This window comes from Alexandromys fortis, unplaced genomic scaffold (assembly GCF_014885135.2).
Source record: "Alexandromys fortis isolate MF-2015 unplaced genomic scaffold, M_Fortis_MF-2015_v1.1 scaffold_59, whole genome shotgun sequence".
NCBI lineage: Eukaryota > Metazoa > Chordata > Mammalia > Rodentia > Cricetidae > Alexandromys > Alexandromys fortis.
Window position 1 is genome coordinate 8349158 of NW_026067943.1, and position 21256 is coordinate 8370413.

Consider the following 21256-nt stretch of genomic DNA (forward strand, 5'->3'; position numbering starts at 1 on the left):
TCACATCCCCTATTGTCCCCTGCTTTGAAGGATCCGATGCAAGTGAAACAATGAGGGTTAAATCTATTTCTGTGACCTGTAGGAACAGGAGACAAGACAAGGAGAGGTGTGGAACAGGGGTGATGCTAATTAAACCAAGGTCAACCTTGTTAAGGGTTAAATCTATTTCTGTGACCTGTAGGAACAGGAGACAAGACAAGGAGAGGTGTGGAACAGGGGAGATACTGATTAAACCAAGAGCGACATTGTTAAGAAATTTATTTGCAATTCTTTTTTGCGTTTTTGTTTGTTTTTTAAATAACATCATTCCTTAGATAAAAATGCAATCTTACAGGAATATACAGTAACGTCTCACACAGAGATGGACCCTGAAGCTCTCCTTGAAGGTTTCCCCGTCTAGATTCCCTGGCCTCGCTCGAGGGGGAGAAGGCGCAGCAGGCAGGGCCTTTGACAACAGGATTATTGGATGATCACAAACTGTACAATATTTACAACAGTCGGACTGTGGTGTCGTGGAGTCTGGAGGGGCAGGCGTGGGATGTGCAGGTGTGTATGAGCGACACAGAAGCCTGTTCATCTTTCCGTGCCTCTCTGGGAACAGGCATGGCACATGACACAGGTTTTCTCAGGGACATGAAGTGGACTGAGTAGACACATGGCGCGTGGGGGATGGGCGCGGCGTGATGTGGACCCCTGACATGGAGGAAGGTCTTCCTTAGCAACACTGGCAGATCAAAGTAGAATCGCAGTATTATGGGAGAGGCAGGCAGTGCAGCGTTCACCCCTGGGATCTGCCACCCTGTTTCCTAATGGCTTCTTTCCCCGCAGGTTGCTCTTAACTGCTATGGTCACAGATGTGTGTAAACCCAGTGGTTCTCCTGCCACCCAGGCTGTTTGGGGTGGCAAGAACACAGCTCACGCCCGAGCTGGGCAGGGTAGATGGGTGCACGGTCTGGCGGGAAGGCTGAGAGGGGGTTTCAAGTCTGGGGGACGGGATGCAGGTGTGGATGTGTGCTGGGTGGGTGGGGCACAGAAAGGGACCCATAAAGCCCGCAGTCCCGGTGATGCCTTCTAAGGGGCCCTCTGCGGGGACTGCTTGCTCACAAATCACCTGTCCTCAATTCCCAAGGGTTCTCCCCTGCTTTTAACTTTGGTGTGGTTCTCCATGCTGGGAAGTCTTAGGAGGCAACATAGAAGCTAAAGTGCTTGCCCAGCATGCACAAGGAAAGACCTTGGCTCAACCCCCTGTACCTCCACACTGCTCCCCAAAAAAGGAAAAGAAGAAAAGAAACTACCCTCCAGTTCCCTATAGCCTCTGTCTCTCCCAAACCGTCTGTGTAATGACCCTGCTGAGGGAAGCAGCAGGGAAGCTTTAGGGGGCAAATTTGCATGAACTGGACTCATTTATGCTGGAGTAGAGGGCACGTCACCTGGTCTGTGACCTTTATACATTCATTCATTTAGATTCTGGGAAACTGGGGTGCATACGATTTCCCGTGGGGAAGAGGGGGTTACACATCTGAGACGGGTTGACTCTGGTGATATGACATTTCATATTTTCATTGCATTTTCTGGCCTTGCCTTCCTTATTGCTAGCAGAGACCTAGAAGAAACATAACAGAAAAATCTCAATTCCGACTTTACTGTCAGTATCGAACTGATTTGCAATGCTTGATATATCCAGCTACATACTCCAACTCCCTCTCCGAGATGGTACCTGGTCCTCCTCACATACCAGGAAGGCCAGGCCTTCATCACGTACTGTACGGATCAAATCTCTTAAGATGGCTGGAGGAAAAGGAGGAAAAGAGTGGTAGCGTTTCCTCACTGTAGATGAATAAACGGTCACCATTTCCACCCATGGAAACTGTTCTAGTTTCTTCCACACGTTCCCCTTCAAAGGTGTTCTGTGCTTTTCTGTTATAATAGGATATCACCTACACATGCACTGAGTGCATCCATAGCTGTTCTGGGACATAGAGCTACAGACTGAACAGGCTGGACATGCTTACCACAGTCCTCAAAAGATTACTACGTGGCCAACACCTCAGCACTTGTGCTTTAGGGTGTGAGTGTGTGTGTGTGTGTGTGTGGTGTGTTTCAACTGTCTCCCTAACAAGGTGAAAGGCTATGGCCTAAGAAACACTGTAAGAATCTGCAAATGGTTCCTTTTGCCTCTGTGTTCCCTTCACTGGGCTTGCAGAGGAGGAGGAGGGGGAGGAGGAAGAGGAGTAAATGCTAAAGGAAGGGAAGGTCCCTGTTACTGACGTCATAGATAGGGTGCTTCCCCCTCCCCGCCCACAACCTTCTAGGACACCTCTACCATGGCAGCTGCTGTAGAACATGGGCTTTGGGGAGGGAGACCCAAGTTCCCCCAACCACTTTCCCATTGGCAAACTCTTTGGCGAGGTATGGCGGAGGGGCCTCAAATGGTCAGGTAGGGACCATATATCTCTAGCTAGGTTGATTTAGCTGGAAAAACACCCAGGGTAGGAATTCATTTTTCACAGCTTCCAAAGCAGATTATGGAGCCATCGGCCTTTTCTAGGGCTTTCCATAAGACGAGGTGACACGGACGGGGTCAGGATGCACCCTTTCCTCGCCCTCACTCCCCTCTAACTCTCTCTGTGCTGATGCCTGCTTCCGAGCCAGAGCTTTGTTGAAGACAGAATCAACCAGGAATGCTTACAGCCCGTTTTGGCTTCCCTGGGCTCTGAGTAGCTCTTCTGAAAGCTAGATGATCTTTCCTCAGGTCAATTGTTTCTAGCTCCTGAATGAGGACATTTCAGTCACTCAAGGACCCAGGATGGAAGGTCCTTCCCCTTGGTGACATTTGAAATGTGGGATAAGAAGGCTAAAAGCCCTGATTATCAGATTCGACTCCATGCTTGATCTGGGTCCTTGATCTCTTGGCCTGCCTTTAGGAGCAGTGGAGTGTATCTCTTGGCCTCTGGACAGCAGCCACTTTCCTTCTACTGACTTCCTTTTTGTTCTCAAAAACGTGCTGATGTTGGCAAAGGAAGGGCTCCCTATTGCCTTCTGTTAGGGTGTCTGGTACCAGGGGAAGGTAAATGACAGAGTTGGGCCTTGGATTCGTCAGGTTACGATGGAAACCACAGCTAAGAGGGAAGACATTTACAAATCAAACAAGGACTAGGAAAGTCTCTCTCTTTTAACCTGAAAATATGAAGAACCTTCTAGGACTAGGCAGAAAGGAACCAACAGGACTCTGTCTATATAAAATGGCCACATATAGGAACAGAGCGTAAATAAAAGAGACAGCTAATCATGGAGATGAAAGTACAAGCCCTTCGCTCCTTCTGGTCCCTTTGGTCCCCAGCTGTGGGCCAATTCCCTGCCATCTAGGGGCTACCGGGATTGCAGAAGGCCTGCAGTTCCATTTAGAAGAGTCACTGGGAAAACTCCATGGTGGGCGGGGAGGAGACAGTCTGGCGTACTGTTCAGTGGCTCTCCTACTCACTGTCCTCTCTGTCCTGGCCACAGGCAGCATGCATTAGTCTTATGTAGGTGGTCATGACGCCAAGCATGAAAGCCCCACTGTGCACTGAACCTTCTTTCCTCCTAACAATAAAGGGCAGGGGCCCATTGTCCCTGATGGTGCCACTCTTGCAGGGCGCAGTGTATGCATGAAAGGCTACTCTGGTCTTCTTGGCCATAGAGGAGAAGGCAGCCTGTGGGGATGACTGGTGAGGGGCTGGGGAGTTGGGGAGCCACACTGGGCAGAGTCCTGGAAGGGGCTGCAGAAGCTTGGCCTGTACTGTGTGTCATTGGTCAGAAGACTGGCAATGCAGATCAAAGCTTCTACAGGCAGTCAAGGCAGCCTGAGGAGAGAGTATGCAGCCTATGCATGTCTATGGGTAGGAACAATCAAAACACCACCTTTCCCCAGGGGGCAGATGCATGCCAGAACCAGACAGCCAATCAGAGGGCTCACCTCTCCATCGTCACTCTAGGCACATCAACAGTCTCAGAAACAAGACAAAGGATGCCGTCTAATCCTTATATCTAGAAGCCCTTATGGTACTGAAGAGGATGCTGGGTCGACGGTGCACGGGAATTTAAGGAGAAATGCTGTTTCTAGACTCTGGTTAACCTGTGAACACTGCCTCTCTCTACATTTTCATGAAATAGCCCACGAGAGCATTATCACTGAGGAACAACCTTGCTGAATTTCTAGCAGATTCTCACATAATTCCCCAAATAGGCTGGAAGGACCCTGGGACCAGAAGATATCCTGTACGTAGGTAAATTCTGCGTGAATGGTTGAGTCTTATTTTCCCCAGAGCGATCTGTTCCTTCCATCCCTATGAGATCCCGATGTCCCCGCCTTCATCAAGATCCCTTGCTTTTCTGCCTTCCTGCTTTGGAGGAAGGAAAGGATAGTTTCTAGAAGGATCACAGGCCTACCCAGTCACCTTAATCTAGTCACGGCTATGGCTATCCATGTTTGGGCAGATCATGGCTCCAAGATGAATCTGTCCTACCTCTGCCCCAGCCTGATTGTCACCTCATCCTCTCAGTTAAGATGTGGGCTGTGGGAGTGCTTGACAAAGTCAGCCACCTCTCCAGAGGAGCATCCTGAACAAGTATCCACAGAGAAGGCAGCAAGTGAAGAGCTGGATGAAACATGCCTGATCTTGCAAAGCAAGAAGTGGCACGGACTGTCTTACCACACGGTTTTGGGAAAGATTGAGGGGAATGGGAACAAGACACAAGATATGCAAAAAGGTACCTCCCAGACCTTCCCACGGAGAGCAGGGTGAGGACTGACACCGGGCACACCTTTGTTCACTTTGCAAATGAAAGAAAACCATCTCCTCCCCAACCGCAGGTAGAAAAAGCACTTAAGAGTTCAAAGGGAAAGCTTGTTACACTCCAAATACAAAATGATTTACTTTACATGCAGCAAAATATACAAGAAGTGAATTTTAAAACAAACTTAAGTCATTATATTTGCTTGGCACAATTGCAATTCAGTTTTTAAAAAAATATTTGAAAAATACTGAAACTGACCTGAATTCAAGTATAACAGTTTCTTCAACAGAAACATTATCAATGCAATAAAACATTACACAGAATATATCGAAGCAAAATGTCTTCTTGAGTTTTTTCCCTTAAATTTTGTGTTTTTTAAAATAGAATTTTAATGCCGACACAACTCACAATCGTATTTTAAAATGGATATTATTGCATTGCTTTTGCATATCTCGTGGGACAGGAAATGCAGTTACCGATTCTCGTTTCAGAAGCAGAAGCGGAGACAGTGATTTGTTTTTGCTTTCGAATAGCCCCAGATTCAGAACTCCCTGCAGTCAAACCGGAACGGGGATCTATGGACTTTTGTGTGGGGTGGAGAGGACGGGGTGGAGAGGGTGCGCACGCACCGTGTGGGTGCACACACACACACACACATACACACACAGACGACCCACTATGGACACACGTGTGACACACAGATGCTCATACATCCTCTCTCTTGAACCTGTCCATACACCCAGCTTAGAAAGGAGCCCAGTTCAACCGCTCAGGCACGCAACACTTTATCTAACAGCCCTGTTACCTGCAGATTGTGACTGTCAACTAAACCGGAAAGAAAGGGGGAGGAAGGTGCTGTTACTTAAGGAAATTATAACAAATTATTGGGCATACACAGAGCAGGTAAACTTTCCTGTGGTGCTATTGAGCCCTCGCTCCATGGTTTCGGAAAAAGAGGGGTGGGGGAAACCGCACCATTTGAAGAATATAATAAAACAAATCCGACTTAAATAACGCAAATGTGGAAACGGTGAGTGAGGCTGCGCAACTGTAAACGCTCTTCTTCCTCCCTTCCCCGTGGGAAAGCACAACAAATACAAAATAATAAAGAAACCCAAACTCAGAAAACCGAAACATGCTAACAAGAACCGTCAAACCGTGAAACCAAGATCACCGAGCAGCAGCCTGCGCCCCCTGGCCTGGCTAGCTGAGGGCGGTGGTGGTGCGGTCTGCACCAGCTCCGGTCACCTGCGTCTACTCCTGCAGGGGACGGGTCCCTGAAGGGACCAAACCTGCATTACTGGAACCTTATAGCCACCTCCCCTACTTGGGGCACTGGCCTACTCCCGCCTTAGATCTCTGGGTCCCTGCTCCATCGAGACCGCCAGGCTCAGACAGAACATGTGCAAATGACTGTTTATACAAGCAAGGGAAAACACCCTTTTGGTTAGGGGGGTGGGGTCCTTTGGGCGGTGCTGCCGCGGGAAGGTGCTGGAGTCCTGCACCACGGCCTTGGCCTTCTCCCCTGACAAGCCGACTCCGCACACCGCCCAGCTCTGAGGCTTGTCCCGACAGCAGTGAATGAAGACGCTGTTCCGGTTACCTCCAGGTCACGAGAACAGTGAGGCACTTCTGAAACGAACCCATTAGGAACATTGAAACGAATAAAAAAACACCCGCGTCTGGTCAGTCCTGCGGACTACAGGTTGCTGACGTAGGCCCTGCTGTCCGGGAGCGCCTCCTCGCTCCGGCCTCGCCCCAGGGCATATGCGCAGCTTTCGTCCTCCGGGACCACAGCCCTGTCCTGCCCTGGGTCCCTGCAGTTCACAAAAGGTAAGAGGGTGCCGTTGGGGCTCTGCTGGGCGCCCCCACTGAGGATGTTGTCTGCGGCGTTCTCCATCTCCTCTATTGTCATGTCACAGGCGTCAGCCAGCTCCTGGGTGGTGACCTCGATGAACTTGGGATCTTGAGCAAACTGTCCCAATCCTTCTGAAATCAAGACCTAAAAAGAAGAAGAAGACAGAAGAGGGGCGTGGTCACTAGAGTTCCAAGCTCCGGAAGGGTGAAGTCACAGGCTGCTGTGAGGAAGAGCATCTGTGTGTACATAACATGTGCATGTGGGTATGTACGTATAGATGGATGTACGCATGCAGGTGCGAACGTGTACATAAGCGTGCATGTGTGTGGGGTGTGCATGCATGTTTGTGTGTCTGTATTTGTGTACTAAGAGGAGCACTCACAGGAAAGTAGAGATGTAGTATGGACCGAAGGAAGCGGGCATGCACAGATAGATCGGAGGAGAGAGCTTTAGGTTGGAGGATAGCCTATCACCAACGGAGAAACTGGCAGAGGGGCTGTGGACTCTGTTTTCCCACAGGCAGATCTTAGCCTGCCCTTTCTTTTCTCCTCTCTGCCCCCCAAGACATCCTTCATGTTGCCCCTTCCAAGAAGCCTTCACTTTTATTTGGTGCTAGCCACTGCCCCCACCTGTCTGCCTCTCCAGGGCTGCCCTTGTAGGACGCATGCTCCAGGACTCCTTGAAGAGGACACATGCTCAGTTTTTGTTTGCAAGGGCTGCAGGTGACCAACATGTGTCCACCCTTCCTGCCAGCTGCTTCAGTGACTAGCTAGAAGGAAGGTCACTAAATCTCTGAGCCAAGGGGTAGAATGCGGCAGCGAGGGCCGTCTCTTTTTCTCCCAGGCTCTTGTTGCTCCTCCTCTGCCCGAGTCACTCTCTCCTCACCTTGCCTGAGTTTTCTACTGCGACCCTGCCTGTTCCGGCCACACCGTGCTAATTTTGAACCTGTTTGTCTTCACCAGCACAGTGGGAAATCATGAGAGCCGAAACCCATTTCTCCAGATGTTTCACTACACCTACAGGCTCCACACCTAGGAAAACTCTCAGAGATTTTTGAGATGGACCGAGGACAATCAAGTTCAAGAATTAGTGTTTCTGAATTGGAAGAACCAAGGTTACTTGATTGCACTCCACTCCCAGGTCCATGTGACCACAGGACAGATGCAGCCTCTGCTTGGCATGTCCAGTGATGGAGGTTAGCTCCTTTACAGCCCTCTTAGTGGGGAAAGCCGTGTCGGCAAGGTCTCCCCTCCACCAGTTCTCCTAGGAGATGGTTTCTAAGGACCTTGCCACACTCATTGAAGTCTGTTTCAGCTTGTCAAAGGCCCATAAATGTGGTGCTAGGGTTGGAACAGATGCTCCTCAGAGGCAGAGAAATTGGGACAGTAAAATCTCTCTAAAGGAGGAACAGAAGCCAAGGAGGGAAAGCGCCATCTTAAACTTGGCCACGGGAAGCCCTGAAAAGGCCAGCTTCCTTTGGCAAGTTTCCAAAGTGCTGGGACGTTGTTCTGAGCAGTCCGGGTTGCGCAAAGAGAAGTCTGGCCCTCTTTGTAGGAACATGCTCCAGTACACGTGAACACTGGGAGGCAGTAGAACCTCTCCTAGGGTTCACTGGTCCATGCTTTACTAAGGGCTTTCTCCCTGTCCACCACGCCCAACGCTATCCTCTTGTATAGTCATGGTTGCAATTTTCTGCAGGTCAGGCTTCCTTCAGCATTTTTCTAGTTTACCCATTTGACACCCAGTCAACTTGGGAAGGAGCCAGGCTTCCTTCCCTGTACAAAAGTCTCTTGTTTTCTGGGGCCTCTCCCTCCCCAGGACCTTGAATTCACATACCGCTTCCACCAGGCTGCTGGCGCTGCCATGGAACTGTCTCCCTGGAGCTCCAGCTGGGCTGGGCACAGTGAGGGAGACCGGCCGGGCTCTCCGGGCCATGCTGCTGCCCCCACTACAGGCAGTGGTCTCATCAGACCAGGAGCTGCAGTGGATGGACGGGAAGCTGCTGTTGAGTTTCTCGCTGGACTCAGCCCCCTCCAGCCGTAGGGTGGGGATAGGCTGGAGAGGCCTGCCCCTGCTGCCTGGAGTGACAGGGGGTGTGGGACATGGCCTGGGGAACTTGGTAGGAGGATGGCTTCTCTGCAGGAGCGGGCTCAAACCTGCCACTGCCAATGCCTGTGGACATAAGACAAGGAGTTACCAGGAGGGTTCAGTCCTCTGCCTTCTGAGTAACTTTGAAGCGAATCTTTTTCCAGTGGGTCCTGCCTAGAATTCTCAAAGTCCAAGTCCTGTCTACCTCACTGAGACCTGGTGTGAGGTTCAATAATATCCAGAGATATTTTAATGAGCATTTCTTTCTAACACAGTGGCATTTCCCTCTAGCTTCAGGACCTTGCAATTAAGTATAACCAGTATCATCCGCTGTTTAGCGTGGCTCTGCCATCCACAGTCTCTGGATATAGTCACTCTGGCTTTCTCGTTAGGGCAGAGAGGGCAATGATGAGGCGTTCTCCATAGAGCCAGAGTTTACCAGGGCCCGCCTCTATGCATCGGCCTAATGGCCAGTGTGAAGCCAAGCGTGATAAGGCCATCATAAAGGACTAGACAAAACCGGTAGTCATTATTTTAACTTTTACAATGAGATAGGCCCATTGATAACGCCCGTCAATCTCAAGCGGAGTGTTTCCACTCCTGCTTAACAGCCGACTGCACCACGATTAATGATTCCCGTGTCTGCTTTCTCTCTCCCCAAATGCTCCCGAGAATCCTGAGGGTGACCCTGCTTTCCCGCTGCCACTGTGACTCCCAGCAGTGTCTACTGTTCAGAGGTGATATGTCTGTTAAAAAGAATGACGCTCTGTGGTGGGAACAGAGAGAACGGATTGGAGGTGGCACAGGGATACAGAGAGAAACCTCATTTCCTGCCCGTGGGCACAAGGACAGATGGACAAAACCAACTTGGAGAAATCTTTCTAAATAGAACACATAGTGTCCCTCCATCCTCCTTTTCTTCCCTCTCCCCAGCTTACGAGGGTTCCGAGCTTCTGGGGACCTGGAAATCTAATGGAAGCATAAAGCTATGTTCATGATGTTGGGAAGTTCATGACAATATCCCTATTTAGACAGTGCTTTGGCTTTGAGACGAAGTTGGAGCAGTTTATAAAATACATTTGTGAGCATGTTACCACACACATATACACATGCACACATGTACTAACAGAGATACACATGTACACACGTGTATACACAAGTGCAAGCATACACACACAAACACAAGCACATGCACACGTGTACACACACACACACACAGACAGCACAGGCCCCAAAGGGAGTTTGTAATTACAATGGGGGGAGGGCTCAGGTTTGGGTCCCCATTTGCTGCAGGTAATGTACTGACTGTAGCCTGAAGTTCCTACTTGTTCTATGTCACCAAGAGCGAGTGTGACACTGTGTTTTCACTTTCTCAGCTGTGCCACGCTAGCGTAGACTTCATTAATTAGCCTCCTTCGAGACCATCCCCTACCTCCTCTTGCCTTAGTCTCTTGGAGTGCTGTGATTAGCGCGACCACCATGCCCAGCTTGCCCCTACTCTTAACTGTGCTGCTGGCGGGTGCTGCCATCATCTCTGCACTACGGTGGGTAGACAGATGGCTGTGGCGCTCAGCTCCCAGGTCCCATCAAACCCCAGGTCTGACTGTCTCTGCTTCGGCGTGTGCAGCGAAAGGCAGTGTGTCGGGGAGGGATATCTGCGCACTGTAAGGAGAAAGCTGGCGAGCCCTGGAGCTTGTGGTTACAATATGAAAGGAACCCTTGCCAAGATCTCACAGAGACGTCACAGACTGTGGTATCTGCAGAGCAGTGGATGGCCTTCCCCAGGGGAGCGGATTCACAGAGACCTGAGAAGGGGAGACAGGGGTTCTGGGACCCCCCCATCATCCTAGGGGAGGGTAAGGCGTGTGGCCTGTCCACAGGTGTTAATACCTGATGGTGAACCAGATGCAAGGGCAAGGCTGTCTTCTGAGAGATGTCTCCCCCTTGATCCTTTTGTCGCTTCAGACATTCCAGATGGAAGGAGGCCCTTCGACCTGCAAAAGTGGATAAAGAACTAGAATCAGGGCATGGGTGATGGCACCGGCCTATGACAGCTCCGCCACACTTTAGATCTACAACATCTAGCAAGCGTCATGTCTTAAAGGCTTAGTCCCCAGTTTGGTACAACTGAAAGGAGGAGCCTCATGGGAGGTTTTCCACCTTTGATGATGTGTCTTTGAGAGAGATCATGGGACGCTGATCTCTTTCCCTCCATTATATTCCTGGCCAGGAAGCAAAAGGCACATTTTCCATCATGATGCTCCACCTTGCCACAGGCCCAAAAGTAATGAGTCAAACTTCCAAAACCGTGAGCTCAAAATTGTCTTTCTTATTTTTAAGCTGATCATGTCAGGTGTTTGCCTGCAGTGATAGAAAGCTGACCGAGAGAGACTCATTCTCAGGTGAGGTGCGAGGGCTAGTGTTATCTGTCTCAAGCTTTTTTTTTTTTTTTTTTTTTTTTTTTTTTTTTTTTTTTTTTTTTTTTTTTTTTTGGCCTCAGTTTATCTCTGAGGCATCTGAGTAGTCAACGTCTAGGTCCTATTCCAACAAACTATGTCTTTGGAGAACTATCTTTCTGTGGAATCTTTTTGTACACTGTGAAGATGTGTCTTTGCCAAGGTGCCTTCTGATTGGTTTAATAAAGAGCTAAATGGCCAATAACTAGGAAGGAAGAAGTTAGGCAGGACTTCCTCGGAGAGAAAAAAGAGGAGGAGATGAATCTAGGTACGCGAGAGACACCAGAGGACATGAAGAGAAAAGAGGAGGTACAAGATGGAAGAGGGGTAAAAAGTTCACAGGCAAAATGTAGATTAATATAAATGAGTTAATTAAAGTTATAAGAGCTAGTTAGAAATAAGCCTAACCTAAGGCAGAGCTTTCACAATTAATAAGTTTCTGTGTCATGATTTGGGGGCTGGTGGTCCAAGAAAGCCTGCCATACCATCTTGTCAGCGTGTACATTTACCAGCCCATCTCTAGAGGCTGCCTCAGTGGGCTCAGTTTCTCAGTTGTCCCTGGTGCCTGACCATTGCCACCCTGGAGGCGACGGCTGTCTGCATCTACAGGGCAGTCCGTGAATTTACCTAGAGAGGCAGAGCGGAGGAAACTCCTCTTCGGAGACTGCTGCACCTCCCTCTTGTCCTCCTCTGGGGACGTCAGCTGCCGGTTTTCATCATCCTGGTAGGAGAGACTGGAACAGAGAACCCTTAGCGCTGGCTCCTGAAGGCTGAGGGGCGCCACCCATCAGGACAGCTGCTCTCCCCAGAAGAAGTTTCCATTTTGCTTAGTGAAGGCAATGTCCATGTGTGTGCCTATACTACAGGTGTGGGGAGCAGGTAGCAAGGCGTGCTAAGAGACTTGTGTCTGCACTTCGGCACTGTAGTTGTTTAACAGGCCTGCATGTTGCGGCGGGGGAGCGGGGGGATGTCCCAGCTCTTGATACATATGCTGTGCAGGAGCCTTGTGGTTGATTTTTTGTTTATTGTTTTCCTGTGGGCTGAGGGCTGGAATTGCAGGCCTCGTGCATGCTAGACAAGTACTCTCACACTGAGCTTTGCATTTCTAGTTTCAGCCAGTGGAGGATCTCTTGGTTATAGAGAAGTAGGTAGGAAGAAGAATTCTAGGCCTAGCGCATTCTCTCAGAAGTACCTTAGATGCTTGCCTGTCTTTACATAGTAGTTCTATGCTGTTCACTTTGGTAACTCTTGATGCTGCCCCAAGATTCCCCCACCTCTCCAGTTCTTCTCTGTGTGACTATCTCTTCACTGTCAAAAGCACATAAGTCACAGTCTGTAGTGATCCTGTAATCATCCAGTCTGCAGATAGCAGGACAGTAGCAGCAATTAAGACAGTGGTTCTCAACCTTCCTAATGCGGTGACTCTTTAATACAGCTCCTCAGGTTGTGGTGACCCTCAACCACAAAATTATTCTCATTGCTACTTCATGATTATAATTTTGCTACTGTTATGAATCATAATGTCAATATTCATGTTCTCCAAGAGTCTAGGCGAATCTCAAAGGGATGGCTACCCATGGGTCTCTGAGAACAACTGCCCAGGGCCTCTAGTTGAGGACTTCCAAGTTTTTTGATGGTGCCTCATAATGAAAACTATATCATACCTATCCCCGGTATCAGACATCCCTAGCCATGTGAGACCCTGCACTTTTTGCAAGCCACTCTCTGACTCAATTTCTCTGTTACTGTAGTCGGTATTATTTTTTTCAGTGACTGTTGGCCATCACCCACTGAAGTCGCTCAGTCTTCCGTGTGAGAAGCACAGTTACATTCCAGCCCCCAGTGGTGTAGATTAGATCATAGACTGCCACCGCTAATACTCTTTTCTTAAGTTTACTTTTTTTCTTTTCTTGTAACGCTGAGGATGGAACACAGGACCATAAGCATGCCATGAAAGCATCCTACCACTGAGCTAGGCTTGAAGGCTGACACTGTGCAGCCTGCTTCCTGACTCCACCCCTGCAACCAAGCACAGTGATTCCAAGAACATATATCTGTGCAGGGGAGTTTGGGACATGAGGATCTCATATTCTTATGCTGCCCCAAGCCTTGCGTCCATTCCCAGCTAGATAAGCCCTCCCCAGTACATTTTCTTCTTACTCAGTTGTCCCCATTCTTGCAGATCTGACTTCTGCTTGGTCTGCTACACAACACCAGCTACACTGCTTCTGGGTTTGTTCAGATGTCTGTGCCCCTTGGCATTGGTACTACTCTGTGGGCAGTTGGTTAGAAAGGTCCACATTTTCTTCCTTTTCTTAGCTTCCTAACTAGTCAGTAAAATCTCCCGGATTTGAAGCTGGCCTTTTCAGAGTTAGGTAAGCATGCAGTAAGAATAGGAATCTCTCCATCCAGGCCTTTCTTAACTTTAAGGGCCCAAGAAGCTGGTGCATACCAAAGCACTTTCAGGAATGTGAAGGGTGTGTGCAGTAGACCTAAAAGTTTCACAAGGAGCCTAGAGAGGCACATACTTAAGCACATGCATCATGAACAATATTTACTCTTGCAGTACCTTTCTGTTGTCTTCTGCTGATCTTCTATTTTATTTATTTGTATCAATTATGATTAACTGCATATTTATGAGGCATGGTGTGACCATCTGATATATGTAGAGAACGTGGGATGACTATGTCTAGGAGTTAATGCCCACTTCCTTACACAGTAGTCTGCTGACGGCTGTGTAATAGACAGTATTTCTGGGGTGCACTGTGCCAGTTCAGCAGACATGGACAGTACGGCATGAACGCTCCATCTTTTTACATTACTTTGTGTTTGGCATCTTTGAGGTCCTTTTTTCTAGGCATTCATAAAATATATGCTGATCCAATTCTTAAGAGCACTGGTCCTAGCCAGGCGGTGGTGGTGCACGCCTTTAATCCCAGTACTCGGGAGGCAGAGGCAGGTGGATCTTTGTGAGAGTTAGAGGCCAGCCTGGTCTACAGAGTCAAGTTTCAGGATGGCCAGGGCTACACAGAAAAACCCTGTCTCAAAATAACCAAAACCAAACCAAAACAAACAAACAAACAAAAAGCACTGGTCCTTCTCACCAGATGGGTACTACAGTCACCCAGTAGATCTAGATGGAAGCAAAATTTTCCCAAGAGGTATGCCAATTGTGCCTTTTCTGGGCAGACTTAAAAGAAGCTATTCCAGAACAAGTTTATTTAAGCATCATATATGTCTACTGACTCAGACTAAGAAATACACCTATAACTTGATCTCACAGTTTAAGAACAATATTGAGAAGGCTTCCTGGAAGTGTTCTGCAGTGAGACCACTCAAACTGCAGAGGGAAGGTGTTACTGATACGCCACTGTCTGTCCCAGAGGAGGGGTCTCAGCACTGCTCCCGAGCCCCCACCCTTTCCCACACTTTGGGTCACCCGGGCAGAAGGCTTACATATCTGTGGTGAGCAGGCTGGGCTCGCTGCAGTACTCGGTGTCCTCACTCATCCTCACGCTGCAGGTCTCATCGGGGAACATCTCTTGACTCACCGAGGCCCCCTGGCTCTCTCGGGAGTGGCACCTGCAACATCCAGAGTGGAGAAAGGCATCAGCATCTTCCAGTCCCCCTGCCTCTTCCTCGTCAAGGAGGATGACCCTGGGCACAGGCAGAGATACAGTCCCACGGCTTCTGATGAAGCCACAGAGCCGTAGATGCCACAAGCTGTGTCGGGGCTGTGTGGGAGAGTCAGGGAGGTCTGAATTCTGCCTTAGCTCACTTACTCTTAGGCCCAAGACCTTTAGCTCACCCCGTGCCTCAGTTTACTCCTTGATGACACTAGACTAACACATGCCCTGCCTGAGCGGAGGCCTGGTCAGTGGACTGATTGTCACACAGCACGAGGATCTGAATGCCAGCCTAGCTCCTGCCTGGAGAAGCAGAGGGCACAACTAGCTGAGCGGGTGAGCTCCAAGTTCAGTGAGAGATCCTGTCTCAGTGGACTGTAATTGAGGACGTCAATCTGACATCAACCTCTGGCCTCTAAACACACACACACACACACATGAGCGCATGTACCCCTACACAACCCTGAACATGCACAAAGACAGAAGTGGGGAAGGCTTGGTTTTGAAGCAGAGTCCTGGACTGTGCAATTATCACAGGGCTGTGGACAGCTGAGCCTTTAGGTGACTGTTTGAAACCGGTAAGTCCCTGGATCGTATTCAGTGTGCCTTTGTTCTGACTCTGAAGTGAAGGCATGGGGAAGAAACTTCACATAGAGGGCTTGCTCTACGCAGGCAGAATAAGCCCGAGGCTGTACTGAGCCTGGCTATTTCCTGAGCTAAAGAACCTGCCACATTTGGATGTGACTTTGAATAGAATGCTGTTGCTTTTAGGACAGGTCCTCCTGCCCATTCGGGCATTTCTTCTCCAACTCTGGTCAAGTGCTCTTCCTCTCCCTGGGTGTGGTTCAGTACTTTTCTGTAGCTCTCTTCTCATGGACCCGGCATGTCAGGGCCCTAGGCCTATGGGAACCTACTGTTGTTTACTACACAGACACGCTGTCAAAATGCCTTCTAAGTATTTATATTAGTGCTCTGTTCAGTCTCGGTCAGAGACGCTTCTTTTAGCCCATGAGCAGCAGGGACTCATAGGTGAGTGCTGAGAATCATTTACTGTTCACAGCTCAGTCCTAAACAAGACATCTGCATCACTCCTTCTGAGGGGAGAATGGGTAGGAAGCTGAAGGATTCCACTGTTTGCTGCCTTTGCACAAGCCTGGGTCTATCAACATGCCATCGCCGAGGGGTCAGGGCTCAGGAGGCCAGACCCCTCCATGAGGAGCTATTGGCTGGGGGAGGAGAATGGGTAACCCTCAGTATGTGATCTTTCACCCGCTCTTATCCAAGCAAGCCCAGGTAAACTCAGCGGGCTACATAAAAAAGAAAGGCAGGAAAGCAGGAAGGAGACCGGTGGGAGTGGAAAGAGATAAGAGAGAGTGATGGAGGGGAGAGTGTGATGGAAATGTTATAGATGTGTGTGAAACTGTCAAAGAAAAAACTAGATAAAATCAAAGTTTAAAAAAGTTAGAAGTTCCAAAGAACAGTACTCAACTTCATAAAGAAAAGCAAAAAAAAAAAACCCAGAATAGCCAAAACAATCCTATAAAGGAACTTCTAGAGGCATCACAATCCCAAACTTCAAACTCTACTTCAGAGCTATAGTACTCAAAATAGCCTGATATTGCCAGAAAAGTAGACAGAAGGACCAACAGAACCAAATTGATGACCCAGATATCAACCCAAATACCTACGAACTCTTGATTTTTGACAATATAAAATATTGTCAAATATAAAATGGAAAAAGAAAGCATATTCAAAAAATGATGCTGGCATAACTGGATATCAACATGTAGAAGAATGAAAATAGAGCCGTATCTATTGCTATGTACAAAACTCAAGTCCAAACGTATCAAAGACTTCAACATAAAACCAACCACACTGAATCTCACAGAAGAGAAAGTGGGAAGTACACTTGAACATATTGGCACAGGAGAGCAAGTATATATACTTGCTAAATATAACCCCAGTAGCACAGACACTGAGAGAAACAATTAATGAATGGGACTTCCTGAAACTGAGAAGTTTCTGTAAAGCAAAAGACATGGTCAACAAGACAAAATGGCAGTCTGTAGAATGGGAAAAGATCTTCACTAACCCCACATCAGACAGAAGCCTGATCTCCAAAATATACAAAGAACTCAAGAAGTTGGTCATCAAAAGAACAAATAATCCACTAAAAAATGGAGTACAGACCTAAACAGAGAACTCTCAACAGAGGAATCTAAAATGGCTGAAATACACTTAAGAAAATGCTCAACATCCTTAGTCATCAGAGAAATGCAAATCAAAACAACTCTGAGATTCCATCTTACACCTGTAAGAATGGCCAAGTTCAAAAACACTGATGACAACTTATGCTGGAGAGGTTGTGGGGTAAAGGGAACACTCCTGCATTGCTGGTGGGAGTGCAAGCTAGTACAGCCCCTTTGGATTTCAGTATGATGATTTCTCAGAAAATTAGGAAACAACCTTCCTCAAGACCAAGTAATACCACTTTTGGGTATATACCCAAAGTATGTTCAGTCATGCCACAAGACATGTGCTCAACTATGTTCATAGCAACTTTGTTTGTCATATTCAGAACCTGGAAACAACCTAAATGCACCTCAGTTGAAGAATGGATAAGGAAAATGTGGTACATTTACACAATGGAGTACTACACAGCAGAAAAAAAATGACATCTTGAAATTTGTGGGCAAATGGATAAATCTAGAAAACATCATATTGAGTGAGGTAACCCATACCCAGAAAGACAAATATCATATGTACTCACTCATACGTGGCTTTTAGACATAAAGCAAAGAAAAACCAGCCTACAATTCACAATCTCAGAGAACCTAGACAACAATGAGGACCATAAGAGAGACATACTTGGATCTAAGGTAAATGGGAAGTAGAAAAAGACAAGACCTCCTGAGTAAATGGGGGGCATAGGGACCATGGGAGAGGGTAGAAGAAGAGGGGGGAGGAAGGGAGAGGAGCAGAGAAAAATATATAGCTCAATTAAAAATAATTTAAAAAAGTTAGAGGTTTTTGCAAGGCATAGGAGGGAAGAGCTGGTACTAGGACTGAATCCTCAAAGGTGGGACAGAAGTGGCGTTGCAGAAAAGGGTGGGGCCACAAGAACAGGCATGGGACAACTGCTTCATCTTAATAATGCCCTAGGTGGAGCCAACCGTCAGAGGAGCACACACTCCCTGTGTGTAGAGATCTCCTGGGTCCAAGGGTGAGCCTGCAATGTTGTTGGGTGGCTAGAGCAGCTAGTGTCCCAGAGTATATACCAGGTAGGATGGATGTCATGGCAATAACCATTCAAATGCATGGGCCATGGAGACTTGTATGTAGCCACCTAGAAATGGGATGGTGTGAAAACCAGCGAGCAGGTATGCTGCTCTGTGGGTAGCAGATCAGGACACTTGGGGTTTGAAGAGATGCCCGAAATTCTTGATTATATTCTAAGCCAGAAGGCAAGGGAAAGGACAGTCATACTGTGAACTGGTAGGCTGGAAGGGCAGCTAGGTAAGGGTGATGAAGAAGGTGCAGAGGGTGTCCTCTCCCATCCTGGCTCAGGAGCCTACAGCCGATGGAGCAGGTAAAGAGTGGACCTGCTGCAGCCATGTCCTGCTTCCTTAAGCTTTAGAGGTGGATATATTGCCCAATCTCATCTAGATGAAAAGCCAGGCTTAGGGACCTGGGAAAGGGCAGGGGCTGGTTTGTTGCACAGGCCCAAGTCACACGTTGTGGGGGCGGTCACAGGTCAACATGCCGAGGAGGGATGAGGGGGAAAGGACTGTCAGAGGTGTGGCATCTCAGAAGACATCTGGGAAACAGAGTAACGTCATCATTGTCATTGCCGTGTGTAAGCAGGAGCGGATGGGGGGTGACAAGCTGGCCCCAACCAGCTCTAGTTCAGAGCAGCAGTCTCCACCAGAGATTGGTGGCTGCGCAGAAGGCAGAGGGATCTAAGTCTGTCTTTCCTGGTGTGATCTGGCTAGGGCGAGTGAAGCCTCATGCCCAGGCCTAACCCCCTGCTTACCTCTTAGAGCTGAGCTTCCAAGCTGCCTCCTGTACCCGGACAGCAGGGGACAAGGGAGGCCCATGGCCCTCCACAGTGCTGACCGTGCTGGAGTAGCCAGTGGGGTGGGGGAAGCGACCCAGGGCAGTGTTGTTGGCGTTGTTGATGTTGGCATTGGAGCCTGTGGATGAGTAGCTGCTGGGGGTGAAAGTGGAGTCCACCAGTTTCTCATGGGATGGCGACTCCGTGTCGCCCTGGCTGTTTCCCGTCTTGTTGATGTGCAGCGGGCGCTGGGTCGTGAAGGTCTGGGGAAAGTTGCTTCTGCTGTCGCTCTGATAGTAGCTGACGTGGTTGCCAAACAGGCCTCCAGCCCTCTGTAGACAAGAGAGAGGAGTAGGTGGAGAAGGCTTCTCCGCATTCTCTCTCTCCTCCCTCCCTCACCCCTTCTAAGAAGCACAGACTGCAGGAAGTCATCTTGCCCTCCAAAAGAGGCACACACTCTGGGCACATGGGAGAGGGAGGACTTAGATGCTCAAGGTTCCACAGTTCCCTCTACATGTAACACCATGATATGAATTCCCTCATGGGCCTGGGCAGGCAAGAGGTTGCTGGTCTAGAAGCCTCCCTGGAAGTCTGTTCCTAAGGGAACACCAGAGACTGAGGCTGGGTTTCAAGGACAGGTCTAAGATGAGTGTCCTTCACAGAAACCAGCTGCTTAGCTTGGTGGAGCTCGCTGTGGGTGCTGAGGGGTGGGAAGAAGGAACGGAAGAGGTGAACCAGATTGTTTTAGTGGAAACACAACTGGTTTGTGGAGTGACAAGCTGTATCGGGCAAGTTGAAACTAAGAGGGAAGACTTTACTGTATTGATTATATCACGGCTTCCTTTCCTGTAAGGGTTCTTTGAGATTCAAAATCAGCAACAAGTATTTTTCTCCAATATTCCTTCTTTGTCCTGGAGCAAGGGGTCTGGGGAATAGTGGTTGGCAAGGCTTGTCTAATGTGGTATCTGAAGGTCCTCGGGAGCCATACCTGGGAACTGAGATTGGCAGGAACTAGAAGGGAGGGAGTCGGATGGGAGACCATGGGTTCATGGCCCAGCAGTGTGTGAATTTTTGCACTGCCCTAATGTTACTGCAGGGAAAAAGCAAGAGGCCTCGAGGCCTGGAGGGGACTCTGTGGCTTGGAGATCACATGCTCCATCTTAACAAGGCAACCACAGCTGTCCAGCTGTGCCTAGGAACCCACACCTAACACAGCCACTTAATCTGATTTCTTCTCTCCAAGAAAAGTCAAAAGTTTGTATTTTTATTTAGGCAGGCCAAATATTCAAATAGTGGTGAATAAAATAGATTTTCAGATTATAAGAAACCCAGAGTTCCTACTCCACACCATCTGATGAGAAACTTCTCCCAGAAAATGTCTTTACAGAAGCAGACATCCTCTGTTCTCTGAGAGTTGGCCATATTTTGAGCTGCTGTGTCCTAGGAGGAAGTCATGGCATGGAGTTGGCTTGGAAAGAAGGCAGGGAATCGGGAGACAGCTGACTAGGAAGGACGTGGCACCCCTCAGAAAGATCTGGCAAACACCAAGTTAGCACACCTTTTCTCCATAACTGAACTTCGTGAAGACACTAGTCATGGCACTTACCCTGAAGATGTCGTCTTCGGAGGCAGCGGACACAGCCTCCTTCATAGCCTTGTCCAACTCTTCCTCAGCGGTGAGATCCCCAGAGATGGCCCGTCGGATCTCGGGCCCAATGTCATGCAATGTGCGCAAGCCAGCCTGGAATCCAGAGGGACATGTGAAGACCCAGGTCCTTTTCACCAATCTTTAGTCAGCCAGGACCCTGTTGCTCCTCCACAAGTCCCTGCCTCTCTGTTTCTCTGCCAGGCAGCTGGGCACCCACACTAGGAGACGGGCTTCTCTGGACCCCCATCCCCACCTCACCCAACCACGCTAGAGCAGAAGAACCTATTCCTCTACCTAGGAGGAATGAAGGCATATTACAGACTACCAAGAATCTGCTGACTCAGGAGCAGAGGGCTAAGAGGACTGGGGGCTGGGAAGGCTGGCAGGACGGTTGAGGGAAGGATGTGGGCAAGGATGCATAAGGGGAAGATTGCCTTTTCATCACCACTTTCAGGGAGGTTTAGAGAGCTCACAAGCTTTCTTGGGATGGGACCTGGCCTCTAGGTAGCTGGGCAAGACTTGGACTCTGGCTAGGGTCAAAGGGAGGTGACCAAGCCCTGAGTGTGGGTACCTCCCTTCATCCCCTCACCTGCAGGGACAGTGCGTTCCTCTGAGAAGGCTTGCCCACCAGCCCCTGCTCTTTTCGCTTCTTGAATTTTCGGAAGTACTCTTGGATCAGGAAGGTGGCATAGAACTTGCCGACTGTGACCTCATCATCTAAGACACACAGAGAGAAGAGGATGAGCGATT

General features: G+C 48.9%; 1 protein-coding gene across 35 annotated transcripts in view; it reads right to left on the reverse strand.

Moving 5' to 3' along the window:
• Positions 1-241: 241 nt before the first annotated feature.
• Cacna1c (calcium voltage-gated channel subunit alpha1 C) overlaps positions 242-21256 on the reverse strand; it is a 662482-nt gene continuing 641467 nt past the window's right edge. For all 35 annotated transcript variants that reach the window (XM_050148320.1, XM_050148321.1, XM_050148333.1 and 32 more), the window contains 8 exons: positions 21096-21223; positions 20465-20599; positions 18838-19190; positions 14635-14760; positions 11806-11912; positions 10613-10716; positions 8471-8806; positions 242-6778 (listed from right to left, as the gene is read on the reverse strand). In XM_050148320.1, the coding sequence (XP_050004277.1) occupies positions 6476-6778; positions 8471-8806; positions 10613-10716; positions 11806-11912; positions 14635-14760; positions 18838-19190; positions 20465-20599; positions 21096-21223 (1592 nt within the window). In that variant the 3' untranslated portion in view covers positions 242-6475. The remainder of the gene's footprint in view (positions 6779-8470; positions 8807-10612; positions 10717-11805; positions 11913-14634; positions 14761-18837; positions 19191-20464; positions 20600-21095; positions 21224-21256) is intronic.